This window comes from Vanessa atalanta, chromosome 4 (assembly GCF_905147765.1).
Source record: "Vanessa atalanta chromosome 4, ilVanAtal1.2, whole genome shotgun sequence".
Taxonomy (NCBI): domain Eukaryota; kingdom Metazoa; phylum Arthropoda; class Insecta; order Lepidoptera; family Nymphalidae; genus Vanessa; species Vanessa atalanta.
Window position 1 is genome coordinate 12,220,740 of NC_061874.1, and position 23,687 is coordinate 12,244,426.

Consider the following 23,687-nt stretch of genomic DNA (forward strand, 5'->3'; position numbering starts at 1 on the left):
TCAGTCAAAATTACCGTAGTTAGGGATATTGTATTTAAGTCGTTCTACTTCGTCTAGGGACCTACTCACTTGGTGGTAGGTTTTTGTGCAAGCCAGTCCGGTGGGCTATCAATTGTTTGGTCCTGTTTAAACGATGGGTGAGCTAGGGTAACTAAAGGCACAAAAGACATGACGTCATCGTTCTCAAAGTTGGGGTGCAAAGGCGATGTAAGGAATGGTAACTATTACTTACGGTCCCATTGTGTAAGACTACCTATTTTAAATAAAGAAAAAAAAAACCAGAAAATGAGGATGAAGAAGATAAGGATTGGCCTTTTGGCTGCGATATAGCCGGGTACCTAGACTGGCTTTTTTAAGGCTTTTTGATTTGTACTCCACCCATCTGCATATTTAATACTCTTTTGAACATTTTCAACAGACTTGTTTATTTTTAAATTAACTAAACCTGCGGCTTTACCCGCTCGATATTTATAAAACTCTACCTAAAAAATACACAAATTGTCAGTCCAGAATTCACCCCCTCGAGAGATGACTTAAAATATGTTGCTATTTCCTTCGGGACTCAAACTATCTCCACGCAAAATTTCATCGAAATCGGTTTAGCGGTTTGACAGTTACTTTCCCATTTATTATTTGAGTAAAGATATCGAATTTTAATCACTGCCATTTTATATATTATGTACAGAAATTGTTTATATTTTTTCCAACAAAAAACAATCCACGACTGGAATTGATCTAAGAAATATTTCCGCCCCAACATCTTACTTCGCAACTTTTTATAAATATTTTTAATTAAAATCTTCAAAATTAAAAGAGCACATTCTAACAAATTTTTTTTGTTGGCTCGAGGGCATTTCATCACGTCACGAGCTTGAAAACATAAAAAAGGCGAATTTTGCTCATAAATAATTCGTTATCAGCTCCTAGAAACATATGTATAGCAAAAATCAGATGAATCGAAGCAATACTTATGAATAATGGTACGGACTTTTCGGAAGTACGTCAAAACATGACAAAATACGACATCCTATATTTATTTTCTTTGCATGAATGAAATAAGAAAAACCCTTTTAGTATAAGTCAACAGCGAAGACCCCGAAATTTATTGTATTTGTACTGATAGCATTTACAACCGTACTCGTAAACTGTGTGGAGTTTCTGTTTCTTATTATACGTGTAAATTTGTTATCTACACTTTTGTATTTATTTTAATTTCAACTACTATCCGTAGAAGTATTTGATAATAATTATAATATTATTATCTGTAATAAAAGAAAAAGTACTTTTTTCAGCGCAGGAGAATATATAGACCGTTAGTCCTACGGCTTAGTACCAGTAGGCAACCATTTGTCGATTTTTTTTTGTGTAATATGTAGGCGGACTGGCGTATGGGCCACCTGATGTTAAGTGGTCACCACCACCCATAGACATTGGCGCTGTTGGAAATATTAACCACCCCTTACTTCGCCAATGCATCAACAACCTTGGGAACTAAGATATAACATCTTAGTTCCCAAGTTTCCTTGTGTCTGTAGTTACACTGGTCTCATTCTTCAAACCGGAAAATGACAATACCAAGTATTGCTGCTTGGCGACAGAATATCCGATGAGTGGGTGGTACCTAGCCAGACGGGCTTGAACAAAGCCCTACCACCAAGTGGTATTGTGATATTTTCCAATATAAAATAGAAACTTTACGCAGTTCAGCCTGATTTGAAAAGTCACAGGGACGTCTGATTAAATAGAACTCATCCACGTGTTCTATGATTTATTAATAGAAATATCCCAAGACCAATTGATAAATCATTGATGTAGTCACGTAATATTTGTATTAATTATTGCAATTATGTAGTTAGCTAACCTAACCCAACTGTAACTACATAATTGCAATAATTTCATAATGGCTTCTATCGAATATTCCATTAATATTATACATTGTTGTATTTTAGTGTGAAGTGTAAGTCAGCTTCTAAGACTTAGATGGTTAGACATTGTGTAATGATAAACTTGTCTTGGGATATATCAAATTGTAATTTATTGTATTTAAAAAAGTTCAATACTTTGATTAGTTATGACAGAGTTTTGATATTAAAATAATCTACTTAATGAATCTACAATTAAGTTTAACATTATTGTCTGACATACAATGCACAGCCTAAACTGATGGGTCTAACGGGAATAATTTTGCACAGGAACTCCTTGAACGTAGATGATCCCTAAGAAAGGAGTTTTAAACTTACATCTCCTAATGAGGTTAAATGGCTTATGAAAGATTGTATGGAAATTAGTTATTTCTGAATATGGAAATTAGTATTTAGTATTAATTATTTACTAATGAGTGAAAGGCAAATGTTAAAGTTTTTTGAAAATTTCATTTCTGAAAGTTTGAATTATGGAAATCGGTATTTTAGGTTCTATTTATGAGTAAAGATAGTCGGTATTATGTTTTTGGAAATTGAACCCATAATAAGGTAAACTGGAGATTAATTTTTGTATGAAAGTTCGTCATTTTTATTATTAGATGTACGGACTAAAATTATATTTATTATAGAGTTTTAAACAATTGACATATTGATTAACAAATAGTTTACCAAAAAAAATATATCAAAGATTTTATTTTTAAATTGGTATGTAACCGTGATCACAATCAATTAATCAGACTCAATGTTGAAAAGGCTTAAATCATACACGAAAACATTTCGAATCACAGTAACAATAAACAAAATACGCCTTATATTTCGTTATGGTAATGAGGTATTTGACCCGAGAAAAATGCAATAAACCGAAGCTTGAATCGAAAAATTACACGGAGTCGATCGAGAATGTGAAACAGTAAATAAAAATATACGAGTGTTTTTAAATGGAATGTTTTATCAGTGAAGAGTTATGTTCACGGAATTTATTCTTAAAAAGAGATAAAACCCTCGTATTTATCTACGTACAAAAATTACAAGTGGTGTAGTTGATTGTTTTCAAATATTCATATCGTAGTACTTTGTTCATGACGATATTTTTATGTATTATTTTTTTATTTATGATTTTTATTGCATACAAACACAATATATATTTATAGCAGGTTTAAGGTTAAAAAATACCCCTTATACGAAGCAATCTTTTCCAGACACATAATTCATAAGGGTTTATGATGAAAACTTAACTTAAAATAGAGGACAGCAAAATAATTAAAATGTGTCTTTGTCTGATCCTGGATGATTTGTTTTAAAAAAATAATATTTTATCGTAATCAGTAATTGTGTTACCATCGTTTTATTTTGGACGGGTGATAATTTGCTGATAGGATAGGGAAGCAAATGTTTGTGGCTTCACGCAAAAGCATATCTCGTGTGTACCTGGTTAGTATTTGGAATAACCCACAACCTGCCATAATATAATTCAATACAAATGAACTTTTTATATACTTTGTGTTTTTTTCGGCGGTCCTTCTTATATCTTTGTTTTTTTTTTTTAGCCGAAGGTATATGCTACTCTGACTATAAACAAGTATGTGTAATGTAATGCTTCTATATTCAAATATGAATTTGAATTAATAGTACAAATCATTATTAATACTTTGCATCTGGCAATACCAGATAATAGACGGAATTTACCTTATTCTATTCTTTTAGATTTTATAATATCTATTTTATTACTTTTATATGATGAGATACAATTTTTTATTTACAGAAAGTTGTAAATATTTTTATTATTGTTTGCTACCTTAAAAAAGTTACGGATACTAAAATGTCGCTTGGATTGGTTAGTATCATAAGAATGACGTCACAAAATTTGATACAGTTGGGATAATGAGTTTGAAATACTATTATTATAGATATAGTCGATTCCAATCGAACAAGAAGTAAAGGAAAACAAAGCTTAGATATAAAATGTTATTTGCTAATAGCTCTGCTATTTTGTGAACTACAGACAGTTCTTGATTAATATTTAATTTACTTTGTACTGTTGTGTTCTGGTTTGAAGTGAGTGAGTGTAACTACAGGCAAGAAGGACGCCGATGTCTAGGAGTTAGTAACCACTAATCTATAACATGGTGGTCCATTTTTGTCTGTACGTCTACCTAATTCATAAAAATATATAATTTATAATTTCAATACTATTCCACTTAACTCATATATATAATATCGATCAGAAATCAAAATTAAATCTTATACTACATTTAAGAAGTCTCTTCTATGAAATATTGATTCGTTTTATTAAATTTGGAGGAATCATAAGTTTTATTTATCTGTTATGAATAACCTTATTATGCAAATAACGTGGATTGAAACGATATTATAATCGTAAATTTATTGTTTTTATATTTATAATAATTATTATTAATTCTATTAATTTGAATAATATTTTTTTATTTCAATAAATTAAAAGTGTTATTTAATTAATTATTATAGGATTAAAATTAAAATTTAGAATAACAATAGCGCGTTAATTTGTTGACACGCAATGCATTTTATTACATAGAAAGATTTAAAAAAAATGTAGTCATTAATAATTTAATATTAATTTTTCGTAGTAATGTGGGTAATCATTACAATTTCTCGGTTTTATTATAATTATATAAATACGATTATAAAAAGGTCGATTGTGGTATTAAATAAATAACACATATCGTATTAAAAGATTTTATTTAGGACCACACTTTATAGTGAGTTTTATTCCTATTATTTATTTTACCGTCAAATAGCAGAAATTGTATCGTTGAGCTTCGTTGTAAATGCTGAGTGAGCCAGGGCAATAACATACACAATGTTAATATCTTCTCACTTACTATTTAGACTTTCGTATGGAACTGCTTCCTGTTTTAAATTAACCAAAGATAATGAAAAAAGTTGACCAACAAATATAGGAAATATTTTCACATGAACAATGCGTATATCATCTTTTAATTTTAACAACATTAAATGAATTATTGTTGTTTGACGTTAAAAGCTAATTTTCGAGATGTTTATCCATCAATTTCATGCAAACATCTGTCATAACATTACGTGTTTATCCTTCACTCATTATAGTTTCTATAGAAGCCTGCCGGCGGAACCTATCGTGTAATTTATGTCTCAGGGATTTACCGTCAGGCTAATATTTAAGACATTTTTAAATTAGGGAGTGAAACAAAGCGAAAGTTATTAAAAGGCGAAATCTTAAATTTGAATTTATTGAGCCGATTAAAGGCATCAGATTTTTTGTTCCCTTTAGCCATTTCCGCTCATTATTCCAATTTGAAAGAATAAATTTGCTAGTTGTATTTGTTTTATAATGAATTTCTTTTCAATTAAAAAAAGATATTCTTGTAAAAGATTGAGTAAGATAAGGTATGATTACTTTAAGATAGATATTTCTATTCCCCGTTGACACAGATCACTAAAATGTACCAAGGTCACCTCACCCTCTGGTCGTAATTTTATCACCAAGACATTTAGTCTACTGTCTGGCTCTTACATTAAATTTAATTGTAAAATAGAATTATAACTAATATCACATCTCGTATTTGAAGTAGAAAGTAGGTTAATAAGGGCAATAAACAAAATTAACGTTTTTAGTCTGTGTTATAATATCACATTTTTACAACCGAACGAGTAGATATTGTCAAATATGAGTACGATCAACATAATTATCTGTGGAATGGATATATTTGATTTTTTTCATTGCTTCAATCAAAGGAGAATATCATTTTTAAATTTTATTAATGCAAGTGGTTCCCAAAGTTTTATATAATATTTGATTGAAAAAGAAAATAAGAGCTAAATCAACAGCGTATTATATTGACCCGGAGTAACAACAAATCATTACATACTATAAAACAAAGTCGCTTACCGCCGTCTGTCCCTATGTATGCTTAGATCTTTAAAGTTACACAACGGATTTTGATACGGCTTTTTAATATATAGATTGATTCAAGGAATGTTTATTTGTATAATACATGCACAATATAGTAGAGAAACACTGTAAATTTTAGACGTGTCTAAAGTGATGTCGGAAATATACACATTTTTTGCGTTTGCAAACGCTGGTTGAACCCTACGAGATAGATCAAAATAATGTACTACAGTATTGTACACCTTAAAAAAGTCCCCGATGGTATATGTCTATCTCTTAGGGATAACCAACAATAACCATTTTTTATTCTCTACTTTTTACGAGAAATAATGGCTTATTTTCGAAGCGATTTTAAGCAATACAGCATTAATCCTTATACAATTAAGTACCTCAAATACATTGTGCATTGAATATAGACCAATATGGCTCTTTACAGTATGTAATTTAAATGAATATTTTCGAATATATTACAGATTTAAAACGCAGGGAAATGGTTTGTATTGTTTAATGACTGAAAAACTGTAAATGTAAAAGACATTCTGTAGTATATTAGTATCGGCATTTCACCCGGGCGAAGCCAGGGCGGGTCCCTAGTCACTTATAAGTATAGTGAACTTCTAGGTATCAAATCGAGCATGTAAAGGAGCGTGTGTGAAGTTATCATCTTGCTTTAATTGCAGATAGTAATCGGTTATGTTATAAAATGATAAAACAATTTGGTTTTGATGGAATACTTGACGAGGGTCTACACTTTCCTTTCAGATAAGAGTAGAATATATTTAGTAAAGTTCTAACAATCGTCTCTTTGAACATTGGTAGATAAGTATGTCCATATTTTTCGAAAATCTTACTAAAACCATGTCGAAATAGAGTGAGCTCCTAAAAAAATTAAAACAATGCTGTTGATTATCTTATAAGCACTATGATTAAAAAATATAAAATTCTCGCTTCTAAATATAATAATTCTAAAATTAATCTAATTTATAGTAAAAATTATTTCTCTCTAGAAAATATATATCAGAACCATCTTCTCTTTGAACGCACTCAGATACAAATGTCACCTACTTTTGTATTTTATGTACAAAAAAAAACTCCAACATATAAACTACAATACTTGTACGTGTATACAAATACAAATAATGAGTGGAGAATATCTAAAAAAGATTTGCAAATTTAAGATTCTTTTCACATAAATTTGTTAGATTTTTAAAAGAATACCTGAGATTATTATCGTTTTCATTTATGTTTTTTTAAGTTTTTCTTTAGAATTTTATCGTTAAGGCCACAAGTCAAAGATTCTTTCCTGCGCAAGGATGAACATCTAAGTACATATGGACCTTTTTCAAATATTTTCCAATTGTCCGTTTTGATTGGTTTGATTTCGATTTGACGCTAAATAATATATATTATACACTTTCGAACATCCAAAAAACTCTACGAAAACTAGTATTTCGTAAACGAAAATATGTCTAAAAAGCATTTTTGGGACTGGCTTATTATGAAATACATTTATAAAGCATAAATGTTGAAATTATTCCCGTTAGTTTAGGCAGCGTTTTAGATACAGTATCATTCTGCTTATCTGATTCCGAGCATCACAAACGTTGTATCTCTAAGGTTACACCGTATGGTTGACCGAAATTCATCTGAATTTCCGAGAAACGAAATTGTAACTATAATGTGGTTATTGTTTAATTGTAATTATTATATTGTATCATGTAATATAAGTAAATTTAATTTTAGTCGTAAATTTATACATGATAATGAGTGAGAAAATTAAAGACATGATACTTAACGATGTGATGATTTACTGATTTGAACTCGTGTATATCAGAACCAGACATATTAAGGATGTTTTAGTTTTGAACTTGTAATTTCTTGTTTCCGAAAAAAAAAAAACTGTCTTATTTACTTTTATTTGGATGACTTTATGAATTGATATGACCCTGTGGATGACGTAGAGACATACGTAAGTAGACGGTATCAATTTATCCAAATTCATCTTCAAAGGAATTTAAATGGTGGACAGAAGTTTGTTTGAAAATTTGTCATTCCTGATTAACGAAATATGAAATGGTAGAACAGTTGCTAAAGCTTTCTTGAAAATGTATCACTTAAGAGGTTAAAGTTTGAATTGAAGTTTGTTATTTTTCAAAGTGAGAAATATAGAAATCGGCGTTAAGGCTTCTGTTCATAAATAAATTGCTTCTAGTATGGCGCTTCTCAAAATAAACCACCGAGTGTGATATTGGGGACTTTGTATTGGAGTTCGTTAATTTTTATACTAGAAAGTTATTAATATCAAAGAAATATATCGTTATTGCAAAATTGATGACAAACTTTTTGAAATCGGTGTTCTAATTTTTTGGATTTTTTATTTTTTTCAAAATCCGCTTCGTTCAAGTTGGTCCGATGTTTCCAACGGGATTATTCATCGGGTATTCGAATAGTTAATAAATAATAATTTTCACATAAATTATATAATACTAAACAATCTTCAATAATATTATAAATACGAAACTCCGTCTGCTTGTCTGTTGATCATTCACGGCTAAACCACTGAACAAAATTTGATTACATTTGGTATGAACCGAGCTAGAACCTCAAGGAAGGACAAGTTTCTTCTTGACTACCAAACCCTCACGCCCTTTCACATCGCAACTACCAAACGTCAACATGAAAATTTTCTTACACGTTGTCAGGGGTACACAAAATTATATATACCTAGCATCTGCCTCTCACATGGACGCGAATCCGCGGGTGGTAACTACTCAGTAAACAGTTGTCTTTATTTATTTATTAACAGTACCCTCAGTAGTATGAAAACTACTATTGAGCGTGCTGTACTATGGACTGACATGAACATGTGACCGGATTTAAACAGCAATTGAAACCTTCGAACCGTAATAGTCTCACGGATATTAAGAAATTCATTTGTCACACATCTAAAACGACACATTGGCATAGAAGATATCATAATGATGTGCTCAATAGTATTTTTTTAAATGTATATCCTTGTTTATTCTACCTATTGAGTATTGAGAGTAGATATACAAGCATATTTATATATCGTTCGAACCGTGTTAAGCACTGATTTCAATGAGAACACTGCCAATGTTTATAATTATACATATATAGGTAGGTTAGGTTGCCAGTACTACCCATCACGTGGTCCCATTTATCGATCCACATACCTATTTGATGCAAAATAAGTCTTCAAAAAAAAAAGTAAAAAAAATACATGGAATTTCAATTTGTTAAAAGGCCCAGTTAGCAATATCTTGATTTAGAGCTCATGTGATAAAGTATATATATTATTACTTACCAATATATGAACACAATGGGTAGCGATGATTGCCACCAGGAATGTTCCAAGGAAGCCTGGTATCAAGCCCGTGTGCTTAAAGGCAGCAGGCATTGCAAGCAACCCTGATCCTAGCGATGACTTTAATAAGTTGAAGAAGGAACCTAAAGTCCTGTAAAATATAAGAATTTTTACTGAAAATCGTAGAGGAAGTTTTTGTTACTTTTTATGAAAGATTAACTAATTTTAAATTGCCTTATTTTGTCCATTTCTTATTGATTGTTATACAAAATACTTGATGTCTTTCTAGACGCTCGTTTGGTAAAGTACAATCCACTCATCATGTATTACACAACCAAATACAATACTTATTACCCATGTATAGTTTGAAGGTTAAGGTCAGTGTAACCTCAGGCACATAACATCTCAGTTCCCATGTTTCGTGTCGCATTAGCGACGTAAGGAATGGTTAATATTTCTTTCGGTGCCATTGTCTATGGGCAGTGGTGACCACTTACCATCAGGTGGCCTTGTTATCCGCCTACCTATGCTATATCAAATAGTGGCGGAACCAGAATAGACATTAGTAATTGTATTATCATTTAATCGAGGCATCATATGTATCCAAATCCATAATTGGGAACGTTAAAACCTCTAGAATATGGTTACATAGTGGATACATATATAATACATCCATATGTATTTGGATTTGTAGATATGCTTTCGATTAGTATCTCTAATGCGAAACGATTTCATAATTATATAACCAAACTACACTCATATTTAATAATTCTTCAAGAGCCTGTGAGGGCTATATCATATAAGAAGCATATAAAAATATTCCCTAAGTGGTAAAAATTGGGGTTGAAATTCGTGATTTCTGGTGTAAGAGATAAATAAACTAGTGTTAAAGCTTCCGTCATTGAGTAAAAATTATAGTGGTTAATGATCTTTTGAAAGTGAAGTAAGAGGTTGAAATCATAAGACGTCATTGTTTTTGGTACAGGGGAGGTCCAAAACGATTTTTAAAATTAGAAAGTAGGTTAATAAACTTATTTGATTTATTGTTTCGTTTATCATTTAATCCACTGTTCTGGGTGTAAATTTAGTTTAAACTTTCTTTGGGTTTAGTATTTCAATAACTATCGGCTAGTTTCACTATTTATTAATTTTAAGAAAATGTAATAAAATCCTATATATAAATGTAATATATTTATATATAGGTATAATTTTGGTAGCGAGAAACGAACATTCACACTCTACGGACGATATAAAAAAGGACAATTCGTGGAGACGTCGATATTTACAACAGTTTTGGTAATATCGATTTTAATGATTCAAATGAAAAAACTGATTTCTTCGTATTCTAGGTGACTGAGCTATTGTAAATTGTCGTTTGGTTTTTCCAAGAATGGTTAAACATGGTGCTAAATGCCGAAATGCCTGAAGGTGATACCGGTGAACGTGCGGCGATTCCTTGAAATCTTTTTTGTCTAATCTCATCATAGTTTTAGTTGCAGTTGAGCATAAGTGTATTTCGTTTAGATTACCATTTGTTATGATGATTTGCAAAATTGGTCTTGACTTTCCTCGAATATGCTATTCGTTAAAAAATATTTAGAAACCCACGAAATTTTCTTAAGTACTAGAGTTTTTGGTCTATGCACTAAACATATGCCTAAATATCAGTTTTCATATTGATAATTTTCAAAAATGACGAAGAACGTAGACGATGAATTTTCAAATAAGGTTTAACATCTGTTCAGCTGTAACAGACGCCTAAATACCGATTTCTACATTTCTAACATCTGAAATTACAAATCTTCATACAAACTTTCATCTCACATTTAATCCTCTTAGAGAATTAAATTTTGAAAAATTCTTATTTAGTTTTCTTCAGTCCGAATGTAAGTTTTATAAGGAATTTCTTTACAAAATTACATCCTGTACCCACAGGTTTAGGTTGTGCGTTGTATGTGAGATAGTTATGTACTTATACTTAAATATAATATGAAAGATTAAAGTTCGCTCGGTTATTACTCGTTAATAATAAAAATAAGTCTTTTGCAGTTTGCATAGAGTTACTTTTGCATTTATAAAATCAGAACACATAGCAACATCCACATGAATAAGCATGCGAGTTCTCAGTTTACGTTTTTAGATTAGAACTTCCTCAGACTAGTACTAAATCTTATCTTGACATATACATCTATAGTTAGATACCGTTGACACAGGGACTGTAAAGACATTCTCAGATACGTGATTCCGCAACAGATACGGTATTGCGCTTGAGTAAAATGATATTATTGGAATTAGAATATATTAATTTTACTTTGCAGCAATGTGCAATCCCGTCTGGAAATGACCACATACCGTCAGGTGGCTCGTTTGCCAGACCGGCTTCTAATATGACATAGAAAATAACATATCTAAGCTTGATATCTAGACACGCGGTAGCGTGTCAGCCAAGTTCTAGTAACAGAACTGGCTAGCAGCACCGTGTGTAATATTACACGAACCATTTGGAGCCACTTTTGACCTCCTCATAACTCAAAAACTATTTGACATAAATGTGTCAAATTTGGTTCATATATTGAAACTCGCGAGATACATATGTGTTCTAAATTTCATAAACGCATCTCAAATAGTTATTTAGATATTAACGTCTAAAAATCGTCATTTTTATCACTGACTGACCTATAGATCAAAACTATAACCTACTTCCAGGTGACCTGGAAAGTTGAAATTTGGCATGCAGTTAGATAATTAGGCCAATATAAAGGAAAAAGTCTGAAACTGGTAACTTTTTATCATTTTATTTTAATTTTTCATTTTATTGGGTCTATAGGAACACTTATATAGTTGGTTCCTGTAATAACTGTAATAAAAAAAATATGTAAGAACCAGCAATTAAAACTTATGACAGCCGGTCTTAATGTGGATTTTAAGGTCTTCACGTGAATATATAACAAGTTGGATACCACCCTTAAGTTTTTTAAATCCAAATATTTCCGTTTTATTACTTATGAGTATAGCCGACTTTCGTATTTATTACGTTATTAGCGCACATCAATGGTCCAAAATCATTATACTTAAAAAAATAATAATAATAGGCATTTCGGTACACGGCGCGCGACGCGACGCCGGAGCAGCGGGATAGGAGCGTTGCGATTAAACCTTAACGCGGACGTGTCTGAGCGAGTGGCAACCGCGCTCATAAGAATTATTTCAATGCCTTCCGATGGAAGCTGCCTAGTCTATTCGACTGCATATTTTTTGTTTGAGTATACTAGTATACAACAATAAAATAGGTTTCGTGAGACTGTAGTAGAGTATGTATATCGTAACAGGAATGGTTTAAGTTTGTACTCTAGCGCTACAAACGGGGATCCTTATTGCTTGGAAGAACAGTATCGAGCAAGTATGCTGATGTCTGCAAAGGACTGGTGAATGGGTCCAATGGAATAATAGAGAAAGTACATTGGGGACGTCGACAACAGCAATAGCGCACGTAAAATAACAATTCAATTTAAACATACTTTAATTTGCGAACTAGAAGTCAAAACCAAGTTACAGATATTAAGTAATGTACATATATGTTCAAAGGAAACAATTCTCTATTTGCTTAGCATATTCTACTACTATACACAAATTACAAGGCCTTCGCATTGACGGTGCTCTTTTCGACATAGGCTCCTCTATATTAAGTAAAGAGCAGGCTTACGTTGGCCTCTCCAGAGTTAAAACCTTAGATGGAGTACATCTTATCAATTTAGGTCCAAGTCAAATCAAGACACAAGAGAGCTCTATTGTAGAGTACAACCGTCAGCGCACGTTATACTACCCCTACTTGGCCAAATTAAGTATAAACAGAAAACGCGTAAAAAAAATCAGGACACTGAATGGGCAATTCACTCGAACATTTCAGAGGTACCTACAAGAAAAATAAGAACGTATCAAAAAAAAGACAATTATACCCCGTAAACGTAGGAAAATAGAATAGCTTAACAAAAACCATTTGGTATTAATTTTGTTATTAATAAGTACCTACTAATAATTTATCTACAAAAAGTAGTGATATCCCATCAAAAAAATAAATGTAAAAATGAGAGCCAAGTTAAATATTATGATATATACCTTGGTTGTTGACTTCAACGACAAAAGAAGTGAGATCTAAATTTGTGCCAAGTTAAATAGTCCTTTCTGAAATTTATTTATAACTACATAAAATATCATTTCTTCTTATAACTTGGGGTAATATATTGTTGCCTAAGGTCTGACTTGGCTAGTTCTCATATACGAATTATATTATAGCCTTCGTACGTTCTAAGCCTGTTACAAATGAATTATAAACACAAATTAAGCACCCAAGTATTCAATGGTACTAGTCTGGATATGAACTCGTAATATCTGGTTAAGATTCATGTTTTCTGTGACTGGACCATCGCAGCTCTTAATGTACGTTAATACTAACTTAGCAATACTGAGCTGTCCTCCATTCTTCTTAGATGTTCTGAGTTATAATTTGTTATTCTAAACACAAACTACTATTTGTGTTTATAAACATATAAGAACTAGCCAAGTCAGACCTTAGGCAACAATATATTACCCCAAGTTTTAAGAAGAAATGATATTTTATGTAGTTATAAATAAATTTCAGAAAGGACTATTTAACTTGGCACAAATTTAGATCTCACTTCTTTTGACGTTGAAGTCAACAACCAAGGTTATATATCATAATATTTAACTTGGCTCTCATTTTTACATTTATGTTTTTGATGGGATATCAATATTAGCGTGAAAATTTATATTTTCATTCAACTCAGAATTCCAAATTCAAATTAATTTCGTAATATAAATATTACATTCCTTTGAGAAATCAGTAAAAAAAAAAACAGTTGTTCATTTGTTTTACCGCCGTTCGATTTTTCTTTGACGTCGCTGTTTCTGTGAAATTGAAAATATTGAAATTGAAATCGTAATATCACACGTAAAGCACTAATACAACGATCACGTCCAGGCAACCTTTGTGACAGAAACCTTAAAATTTATTTCTGCACGATTTTCAGAGATTAACTTAAATACTTGTATAATTGTATCTATTAGTATAATATATTTAAAAACAACTCTATTAGTTGTTATTATGGCAAAACCGCTATCAAGTACAGTACATGATAAATGTTTTTAAATTGAGAAAACGGGATTATATAACACAAGTAGCGGATTGGTCAGCGTGGAATTTATCACCGTGCCATCATAATTACGTACGTATAAAGTTTAGGTATATTATTATTATTATTTTCTTAATTTTATCAATATAATATATTTAATTTATTAAAGAGCAGCGACAATATAATGTGGACTGCAACGACAACGTTTCTTGGTGGACCCTACCATCCATACCTTGTGCAAGCCTATCTACTGTCAAACAGCTACTTCCAGTAATATAATGTTGCAGTTTGGAAGGTGAGTGAGCTAGTGTAAGTACAGGAACGAGGGGTATACATCTTCGTTCAAGGGTTGGTAGCTCATTGGCGATGTAAAGGATGGTTAATATTTCTTACACTGCTAGCGTCTATGGTGAGAGATAAACACTTGCCAGTATTTGCAAATCTGTAGACATAGAAAAAAATATTGTGTTCACGGCACCTTTGCCCTTTAAAAGTAATTTTAGGTCCGTATTTATTTCGATAACTCAATAATGAAAACTGAAGGAAAACGTACTTGAGAAACTTGCTTTTCAAAAAGTACTCGAAGATGTGTAAAGTTTACGTTTGCAAACTTGTACCGCCTCAACAAAAACTAGGCCAGTGTGGATTATGGACAGCTTTAAAAATATTATTATTCTTATTTAGGTATACTTGCCACGGTGTCATTAATTTACATTACGTTTTATTTTAATGTACTTTGCATAAAAAATAATAATACTTATTATTCTTCAAAGGAAACTTCATACTACCGCATCACTTATTTAAACGTGTTTGGGGTGAAGTTTTTACAAACTTTGAAATCATGTCACGTGTATCTACGTAGTACTTATCTAAATAAATGGAACTTCATCGAAAAAGTTAACTGCCCTCCTATAACTCATCCCTTGTCACTACTTTTTATTATTATGAATGGAATTTCCACATAAACCTTACCATTAACAACCTATATATTTGTACATTTACAATTTCAAAATTGAAAAATTTCACCCTTCGAATGGTGAATTGAAGTGAAGAATGAAATAAAAGTAGACTATTTTGTATGTTGGGATAGCCGAAATGGCCCAGTGGTTAGAACACGTGCATCTTAACCGATGATTTCGGGTTCAAGCCCAGGCAGGCACCACTGAATTTTCATGTGCTTAATTTGGGTTTATAATTTATCTCGTGCTCGGTGGTGAAGGAAAACATCGTGAGGAAACCTGCATGTGTCTAATTTCAACGAAATTCTGTCACATGTGTATTCCGCCAACCCGCATTGGAGCAGCATGGTGGAATATGCTCCAAACCTTCTCCTCAAAGGGAGAGAAGGCCTTTAGCCCTGCAGTGGGAAAATTTACAGGCTGCTAATGCTAAAAATGTTGGGGTTAAAGGCCTAAACCTTACCGGATTTTATAAATATTGCTTTGATATTGGCTTAGCTATGTCAACGTAACGGACAATAAGAGATACTTTCCTATTTATATTTTATCAATGCAGATCACGCTCGCGTATACGCAATCCCGCGTGCGTATGGTTGCCTTTTGGTTCCCCGATTTTCAGACGTAATTTGAAATCAGCATGTTCGCGTAAACAAAGCAGTGAAAACTGATGGGAATAAATGAAATGTATAAACTTAATTTTACGGAAAAGAGTAACTAATTAGTTATGTTGTACGGACAGATGTTATTATTTTTTTTAATTGATATTCGTTACGTAAAAAGTGGTTTCTCGATAAATGTATATTTTGATAGGTACTTACGATGTCGGGTGTGTTACGTTTCTGTTTTCGAAAGGATTATACTCTTCCTTTTCATCCAAACTGCTGCTGTCCAAAGCAACGGTTGATTCCATTCGAAAAACATTGTTCTTTTGCTCCGAGCTATACGAAAATAGATAACAAAAAATTAATAAGCCATGTGTCAAAATGATATTGATCTTGCATTCAACTGAGGTATGGGATTAACACTTGAATTATCATTCATTTCATTAATTGGAACTCGAATAAAATTAAAGGTAAGTAAAATTAAAGTAAAGTCAAATTATTATATTATGCGTCTATTCAGCGGTCGATTTACCAGCAGGGTGTGTGACTTGAGCCTGAAGCGGCAGATTTGTAAGGCAGTAAATGTAGGGATCAATTTTTTATTACGTTTGCGGCTACTGAGACAGAACGAAAAAATCGAAGATAGATCTCTTATGTCTAGCAGAAATAAGTCTCCGAGATGTCTCGCTGAATATATATCCTACTCCTCTTTCATGGTAAAAATTATGTTGTGTATAAGATTTATTTAGTGCAAATTCATCTATCCATTTAGGTATAGACAATTGTACGGTAAGTGGTTACTCAGGAGGCATGTGATATGTCAAACGCATGAAATGGTATTGTGTAAATGCATCACTGCATCTACTGTAATCCGTCTTAAAGCGTAAATACTAAACTGGATGCCAGCTCTTATCGGTAAAATCAACATTCTAAGCCGTAGCCTTATTAAAATCAAAATATACTTCATTCAATTAGGCTTTTTATTTCAACCTGTTTTTAATTGTCATTTTACAAAACTGTATTAAGTAATGGTACCACCACCGGTTCGGAATAAAGATTCTACCGAGAAGAATCGACAAGAAACTCTTTTAAAATACGAAGTTATATTGTCTAAATACTATCATATATATAATAAAACCTGAAAATCAACAAGTATCAGCTCCATGCTTTTTGTCATCTATATAATGTTTTTTTGAATAGTATGCTTTAAATATTATATATTTTTTAACAAATTATATTGATGTATGAATCGGAATAGACAAAAATATCTGCGGAATTTCATTATAGAAACGAATACCTGGCCCCAAGAAGGATTTATTGATTTGCGGAGCGGGAAACTTGGCGTTATAAGCTTATTTTTACGCCATGCAATGATTATTATCACTGATTATAGCAAAGTGATCAATGATACTGTGGTCACGATAATGTATGATTAGCTATATAAAATTTAAATTCAAAAGTTTATGATAGTCTTTTGAACAGTTTGTTTTGATAGTGTTTTTAAATTTACATATATTGTTATGAATTGAACTATAGTTATCACACAATGGGTATCATAACTCGCATTTCTCGCACGTTTGTGACGTAGTAACGTGTGAATATATGGAGAAACAACCTTCAAGGGTCAATGTTATTGTGTCCCTTCACTCGGAAGCGATGCGATTGTTCGACGGTATTTTTCTATCAATATTCAATATTGTAAGCAATTATATTATATGAGACAAAATAAAATATCTGAGTACGCAATTTTAATAATATATCTGATTTTTCCTTAATCACGACATAAACAGTCTCCGCAAAAAATATATAATCATTGTTAAGTGTAGGATTTTAGGTTTAATCGTCATTATAATCGACATTTTGTCTCACGATAAATACGAGTGATAATTAAATAGTAAATCCCTATACTTTAATATAATAGCGTCAATTTTAAATTCGATTTTTTTTCTTCATTCGCGCAATGGTTCAAGGATGGACTCGATACATGTTTGTAGTACAGGACCGGTTGTAATTACTTTTTTATCTGAGATAAACGTAAATGCAAGCGAGTGAAGCTGTCAGGTAAAAGTAGTCCACACAAACTGAGCGACGTACGTTATATCCGTTTAATCAAACTTTAGTCTAGTAAGGAAGACCTGTATACGTGTTAAGTATGCAATAAATATGTAAGGCAAGTACCATTTTGAAATGTAAACTCAACTGAGAAAAAACTACAAAGGACTAGTAATTTGTAGTCTTTATCTCAAATGCAAATGCATTACATACGTGTAATTAAATTTATGTCTTAAAAGGAGATCATTAAAAGACTCCATAGTTTTTGTCGTCTATTCATTTCGTATTAAGTAGTTGAAGGTATTTTTTAGCACTTGCCTTGCACTTAGTAACATTACAAGACCGAAATCAAAAACTTGATTTATTCAATAGCAAAAAAACTAACCACGGATTAAAGTAACCGTGACATCCACAGTAATTTGATATATTATGCATTTTCGGACATGAAATCAAATAATGAAATTTAATTTAAATAATATAACTAAAATGAAAATAATGAAATAAAAGGAACCTATTATTAATATATTTTTTTCACGATTTTATTAATTTATTTATATAAAGTCAATTCCAAAAAGGGACGAATGTGTTTAATACCATGTAAGTGGTCGGGAAGTTTTCGTTTTATTAATTGTTTTATTTTTTATGGAATTTCAAAACATGCTCATAATATTTTGCGCGTTTTGCACGACTTTAAAATTAAAATATTACGCAACATTATGCATTCGTTATGAAAATAAAATAACTTGAATTATTATATTTTCATTTTTCGTCGTCATTTTTTCTGTTTATAAATTCAAACTCAACTATAATATATATTAAAATGTATATAAATGATATATTAACCTCTCCTCTGTCATATTGAGGTTAAGATACAGCACACTTCACTTTGTCACACTAAAATAACAATAACATAAATAAACATTCGACACTTTTTAATTATATTACACTGCGGCGCTTGAATTTTATAACACGTATAGAATTGTATTATGGTTAGGTATGACTGAGCGTATTTGCAACTTGTCATAGATATTTAATTGACTGTAGGGTGACAATGCTATAAATATAATTTTACGTCCAGTACATATTTTTATAACGAAGAAAAAGAAAAACGAATTATCTTATTATATATAAAAGAGTATTATATATGATTAATCACATCCTAAAGATAAAATAGATTGTTAAAATTAAGACTAACTCCTTCCAATAATTTAAATAGTGTAGAAAATACAGGCTAACGAGGGACACTGTATTTGGATGTTTTAAAATATGTCATTGGCGGAGATTTGTGTTGAAGTGGGTTTAAATCTTTCATATTTTCCATTAAACAGACAAAATAAATAATTTCAAATAAAATGTTAAAACTATAGGACAGTTAAATGTTCATTAATCATTATTACCAGATTTTCTTTTGAGTGATTTCGGATATAGTAGATAATAGTTTGTTTAGATCATGTATAACGTGTAGCTTATCTTGAGTTAGTATAAAATACACCAATCGCAGGATAGCAGGATGTAAACGTAATTTCTTAGTATATTTTTCAATGAAATTTATCATCAAAATATCGTAAAGCGTTGCTCTTATTCATCGGAGACGAAACATAAATTAGTATGCTGCTCCATTACTGTATGTCGGGTGTTTTAAAGTATCTTACTAAATAAGGGTATTCATGTTACGTCACAGTACCTTATTATTATTCAATTTGTCGTAGATTACATGGCTTACTAGATATATATAATCTTACAAATTTTGTCGATCTATGATAGATAACTAAATTTAATGAATCGACAATAATAGTTTTTTTACAGTTTTCAAAAAAGTTCTGATCTAAGTAAATGACAATGAATATTACTACATTTTTTTTCATATTAAACCATAAGTTTTATTGATGGGAAGGAAGGTGATGATAGAAAAAAAACGATTAAGAAGATATGTAATAAAAATATTACAATGGAAAACTCTTTTATGGTTGCGTCGAAATTGCGATTCCTTTCAACTACAATACAGGAAAATATGCAATAACTATATATAATACGTTAGTTGTGATTCGAACTTTGATGTCCTACTCACCGATTGGCTGAAATTTTCAGGTGGATTTGTGAACTGTACAGATATTATGAAAGAATAAACTCGTCGCAGAACACGAGCGTGAAATGTCAGTATATATGCAACAAATTCATTGTTGCATCATATTAATAGAATGTACACTATACGTGTGAGATACGAAGTGAATTCTTACAGAATCTCACTGGTGCTGAAGACACAAAAGCATCTTTATAAGGCAATGAGGGTAAATTCGACGTGGCCGGTGAGAGACCTTAAGAACAACGTACCTTACGAGACACGAAAATGTAAGGACTGCCTTATTCCATACTCCACGCTGCTACTGAGAATAATGCAATGAATTTTGACTTGACCAACCTAAGACTTGATCGCTGAATCTCGAGAATTACCGCCACCGTGCTGATACAACACAGGCAGGTTCTCTCACAATGTTTTCATACAACAAAGACGAGATGAATTTTAAAGACAAATCAAGTATATTTAAACTCAGTGTTATATAACAAGGCTTGAACTATTACGTTCGGTTTAGATTCACCAATCAAGTGTGGCCCACTTAGCCTTTTTAAATATAAAATATAAACACTTAATAAGGTTTTTTTTTTAAGATTGCTAATGTAGATAATTTTTGCTCACCCTACTCGTAGATAAGTAAAAAGATAAATTTTAATCGTGAATACATCTAAATACAAAGCGAACGATTCGTTTTGCGCTGTTTCTTCTGTGAAGACATTTATAATTATATGCACATTTTGTGTTTATATAGTACAACTAGTTTCTGCTGGCGGTTTTGCCCTTGTGTGAAACGGCAGGGGGAGGATCAGGTGTTAGGTACTTTATGCTTTTTTTTCTTGACTCTATCTCAGTTTTGACGATGCAGACTAATAAAATAATTCCATATATATTACTTAGTACTTTGTCATTATTAATAACCGGTTTATATGTATATGTGTTGAATACATTTCTGCTTCATAAGGAAAATGAGATAATTCTATGTTCATGTTAACAGATTGCTTTGAAACGCCTCTGGCTATTTTAAATGTATGAATTTACTTATAAAGGTTTTGTCGTAGATTTTGTCGAATATAACAATAAACTCATTCGATTCTAACATAAACGAAAAATTCGAGTCCAAGTCTGTTGGAACCATTAGAATCGGGGATCAAAAACGTTTTCGTTCATTCGTGATATTACGACATGAAAAAGTAAAATCACATTCAAAAAGGCGGCGAATATTTGAGAGACCGGTTCTCACCTTCTCCTTGACTTGACACCAAATTATAAATTCTAAGAGACGTGATGCATGTTCGATGTATGGACGGAGTCGGATTATGTGCACAACGTTGCCATATTTCACAAGCCACAGAAGGACTTTGTACACTGGTCAAATTGATTAAGTTTGTAACTAGTCTGCCCATGTTTTTATATATATAATATATATCACCGTATATTGTAAACAGTCGAAATATTGTGTACGGAGATTGAACTCAAAATAAAACATCAAAAATTTCGATACTTTTTGATATTCAGGTTAGGTTAGAGTTTTTATATTAGCTCCGGTAGATAACCTAACCAATAACCTACCGAAAAGTAATGCGTTAAATTGTATGTTACTGTTCTCAATCTTTCGACTGTTCACAATCTCGCGAGATAGATAATAATCTAATGGTATTTACAATTTTACGATAACATATATAAATATTTACATTTTTGAATAAATCTTTAGTCGTTAATTCCGTATTTTTGTTCGTAATTTGTTAGATTGTTATTATAACGATTAGATTTAAATAAAACAATCGTTTCTCTTTGTAAGTTAAGTAGTCTATATAATCTAAATGTACTTTTTATGAGTAGTTTTTTTTTAAGATGAAAACAGCACTTCATAGAGCAAAAGACGTTTCCCAGCATGAAGCACCGTCTCGCTTTGCTTAGCATCTTCAGTTTTATTGTTATCCCTTACAAGCACTTTTCCTCATCATTTACAAGATTATACTCAGAAAAACCAGCAAGAAGAAACTGACTACCTACTTTTTTCCACCTATTATATAACATAGATAAATGTTGTTAATAAGATACTAATTAATTTATATATCCAGTCTGGATATCAACAATTACTACATTGATCTTCTATTATCCTTTATTATAATCTTGTATCGAGTAATTTATTATTATTAAAGAAAATGTTATGATCTTATTATAATTCTGCTCTAAATAAGCTCTGGAATAAAGTAGCTTTCTATCAGTGAAGAGAATTATAAAATTGGATCCTAATGATCCAATTTTAAATTCATCCACTAGATACAAAATTTACATCTTTATAATATTAAAATGATTAGTTTTATTTATGGGTCTGATTGTTCGAGTCTCTTTCGCGATGACTTAATTACGACGAATTAATGATTAATGGGAAGCATCATATGATGCCTATGGCACTTGATTTTCAACCGCAATCATACCTTTTATTTTGTTTAACATTACAATTAAGATCTTTTTATTAGCAGCCTGTAAATTTACTCCTGCTGGGCTAAAGGCCTTCTCTCCCTTTGAGGAGAAGGTTTGGAGACCACCACGCTGCTCCAATGCGGGTTGGTGGAAAACACATGTGGAAGAATTTCGTTGAAATTAGACACTTTTCACAGGTTCACGATGTTTTCCTTCACCGCCGATCATGAGATGAATTATAAATACTATTTAAGCACATGAAAATTCAGTGGTGCCTGCCTGGGTTTGAACCCGAAATCATCGGTTAAGATGCACGCGTTCTAACCACTGTTACATCTCGATTCAAAGATAGAATTCTTTATTTTTATATCATACAAAATTGTGACACAAATCGTAACGTGAACGTCGAGTGACGTCATAACACGCTGTTTTATATTTTCTTAAAATTGTATTCTGTGTGCCACAAGCATGTTGTGTAGCTGTTTTGAGTGATTTCACAAAGCACATTCTGATTCTCTTGTCTAGCAACAGATGCTGTTTGACATTTTTCACGATTTTCTCATAAGACCGTAACCACTGTAGCCATTACTTAGTAGAATTATACAATTATATCCGCTTTTTTATATATTAGATAAATATTTTAAAATAATAACAATTAATAAATAAAATGCAAATATTATTTGGTGAAATAGTGAAATTGTAGGGGTTTATTTTACTTGAAGTTAGGTTCAACATCAAATCAAATAACTCCACTACATTATTTTAAAAATATATAACAATTTTCTAGTGAGTAAATATTTCCTTGTATTTTTTTTAATATTGCATTCGTAAATTGTGAACCAGTCCTTTAAATACCTTTGTAACTATGTGTATCTTGTATTATTATAGCTGCAGAGTCGCGTAACAGAGGGAAATAGTATGTTACAATTTTGACAACAACCTTTTGTATATTTACGCATAAAATTTACCATAATATCTCTTCATCAGCTGCTCTATTTATACACTCAAACTCAAACTCAAACTCAAATTCCTTTATTCAATATAGAAGTATTACACTTTCTTATTGATTGTCAAGTTAAACACTACCACCGGTTCGGAAAAAGAAAACACCCTGACCTGAGAAGAACCGGCGAAAGAAACTCAGCGGGACTTTTTTTTTTACGTCAAATTAATTATATACATAATTATATATGAGTAGAAACAGCCAGGAGGCGATCGTTTCATTCCCAAGGTGTGCTATCAAACATAAACTCACTAATTGTATAGTAA

At 31.5% G+C, this 23,687-nt stretch overlaps 1 protein-coding gene across 1 annotated transcript in view; it reads right to left on the bottom strand.

Moving 5' to 3' along the window:
* LOC125077695 (proton-coupled amino acid transporter-like protein CG1139) overlaps positions 1 to 18,890 on the bottom strand; it is a 48,008-nt gene extending 29,118 nt beyond the window's left edge. Inside the window, exons 1-3 of the mRNA XM_047689698.1 lie at positions 18,761 to 18,890; positions 16,082 to 16,201; positions 9,155 to 9,305 (exon numbers count right to left, since the gene is read on the bottom strand). Of these exons, the coding sequence (XP_047545654.1) occupies positions 9,155 to 9,305; positions 16,082 to 16,201; positions 18,761 to 18,774 (285 nt within the window). The 5' untranslated portion in view covers positions 18,775 to 18,890. The remainder of the gene's footprint in view (positions 1 to 9,154; positions 9,306 to 16,081; positions 16,202 to 18,760) is intronic.
* Between the last annotated feature and the right edge of the window lie 4,797 nt (positions 18,891 to 23,687).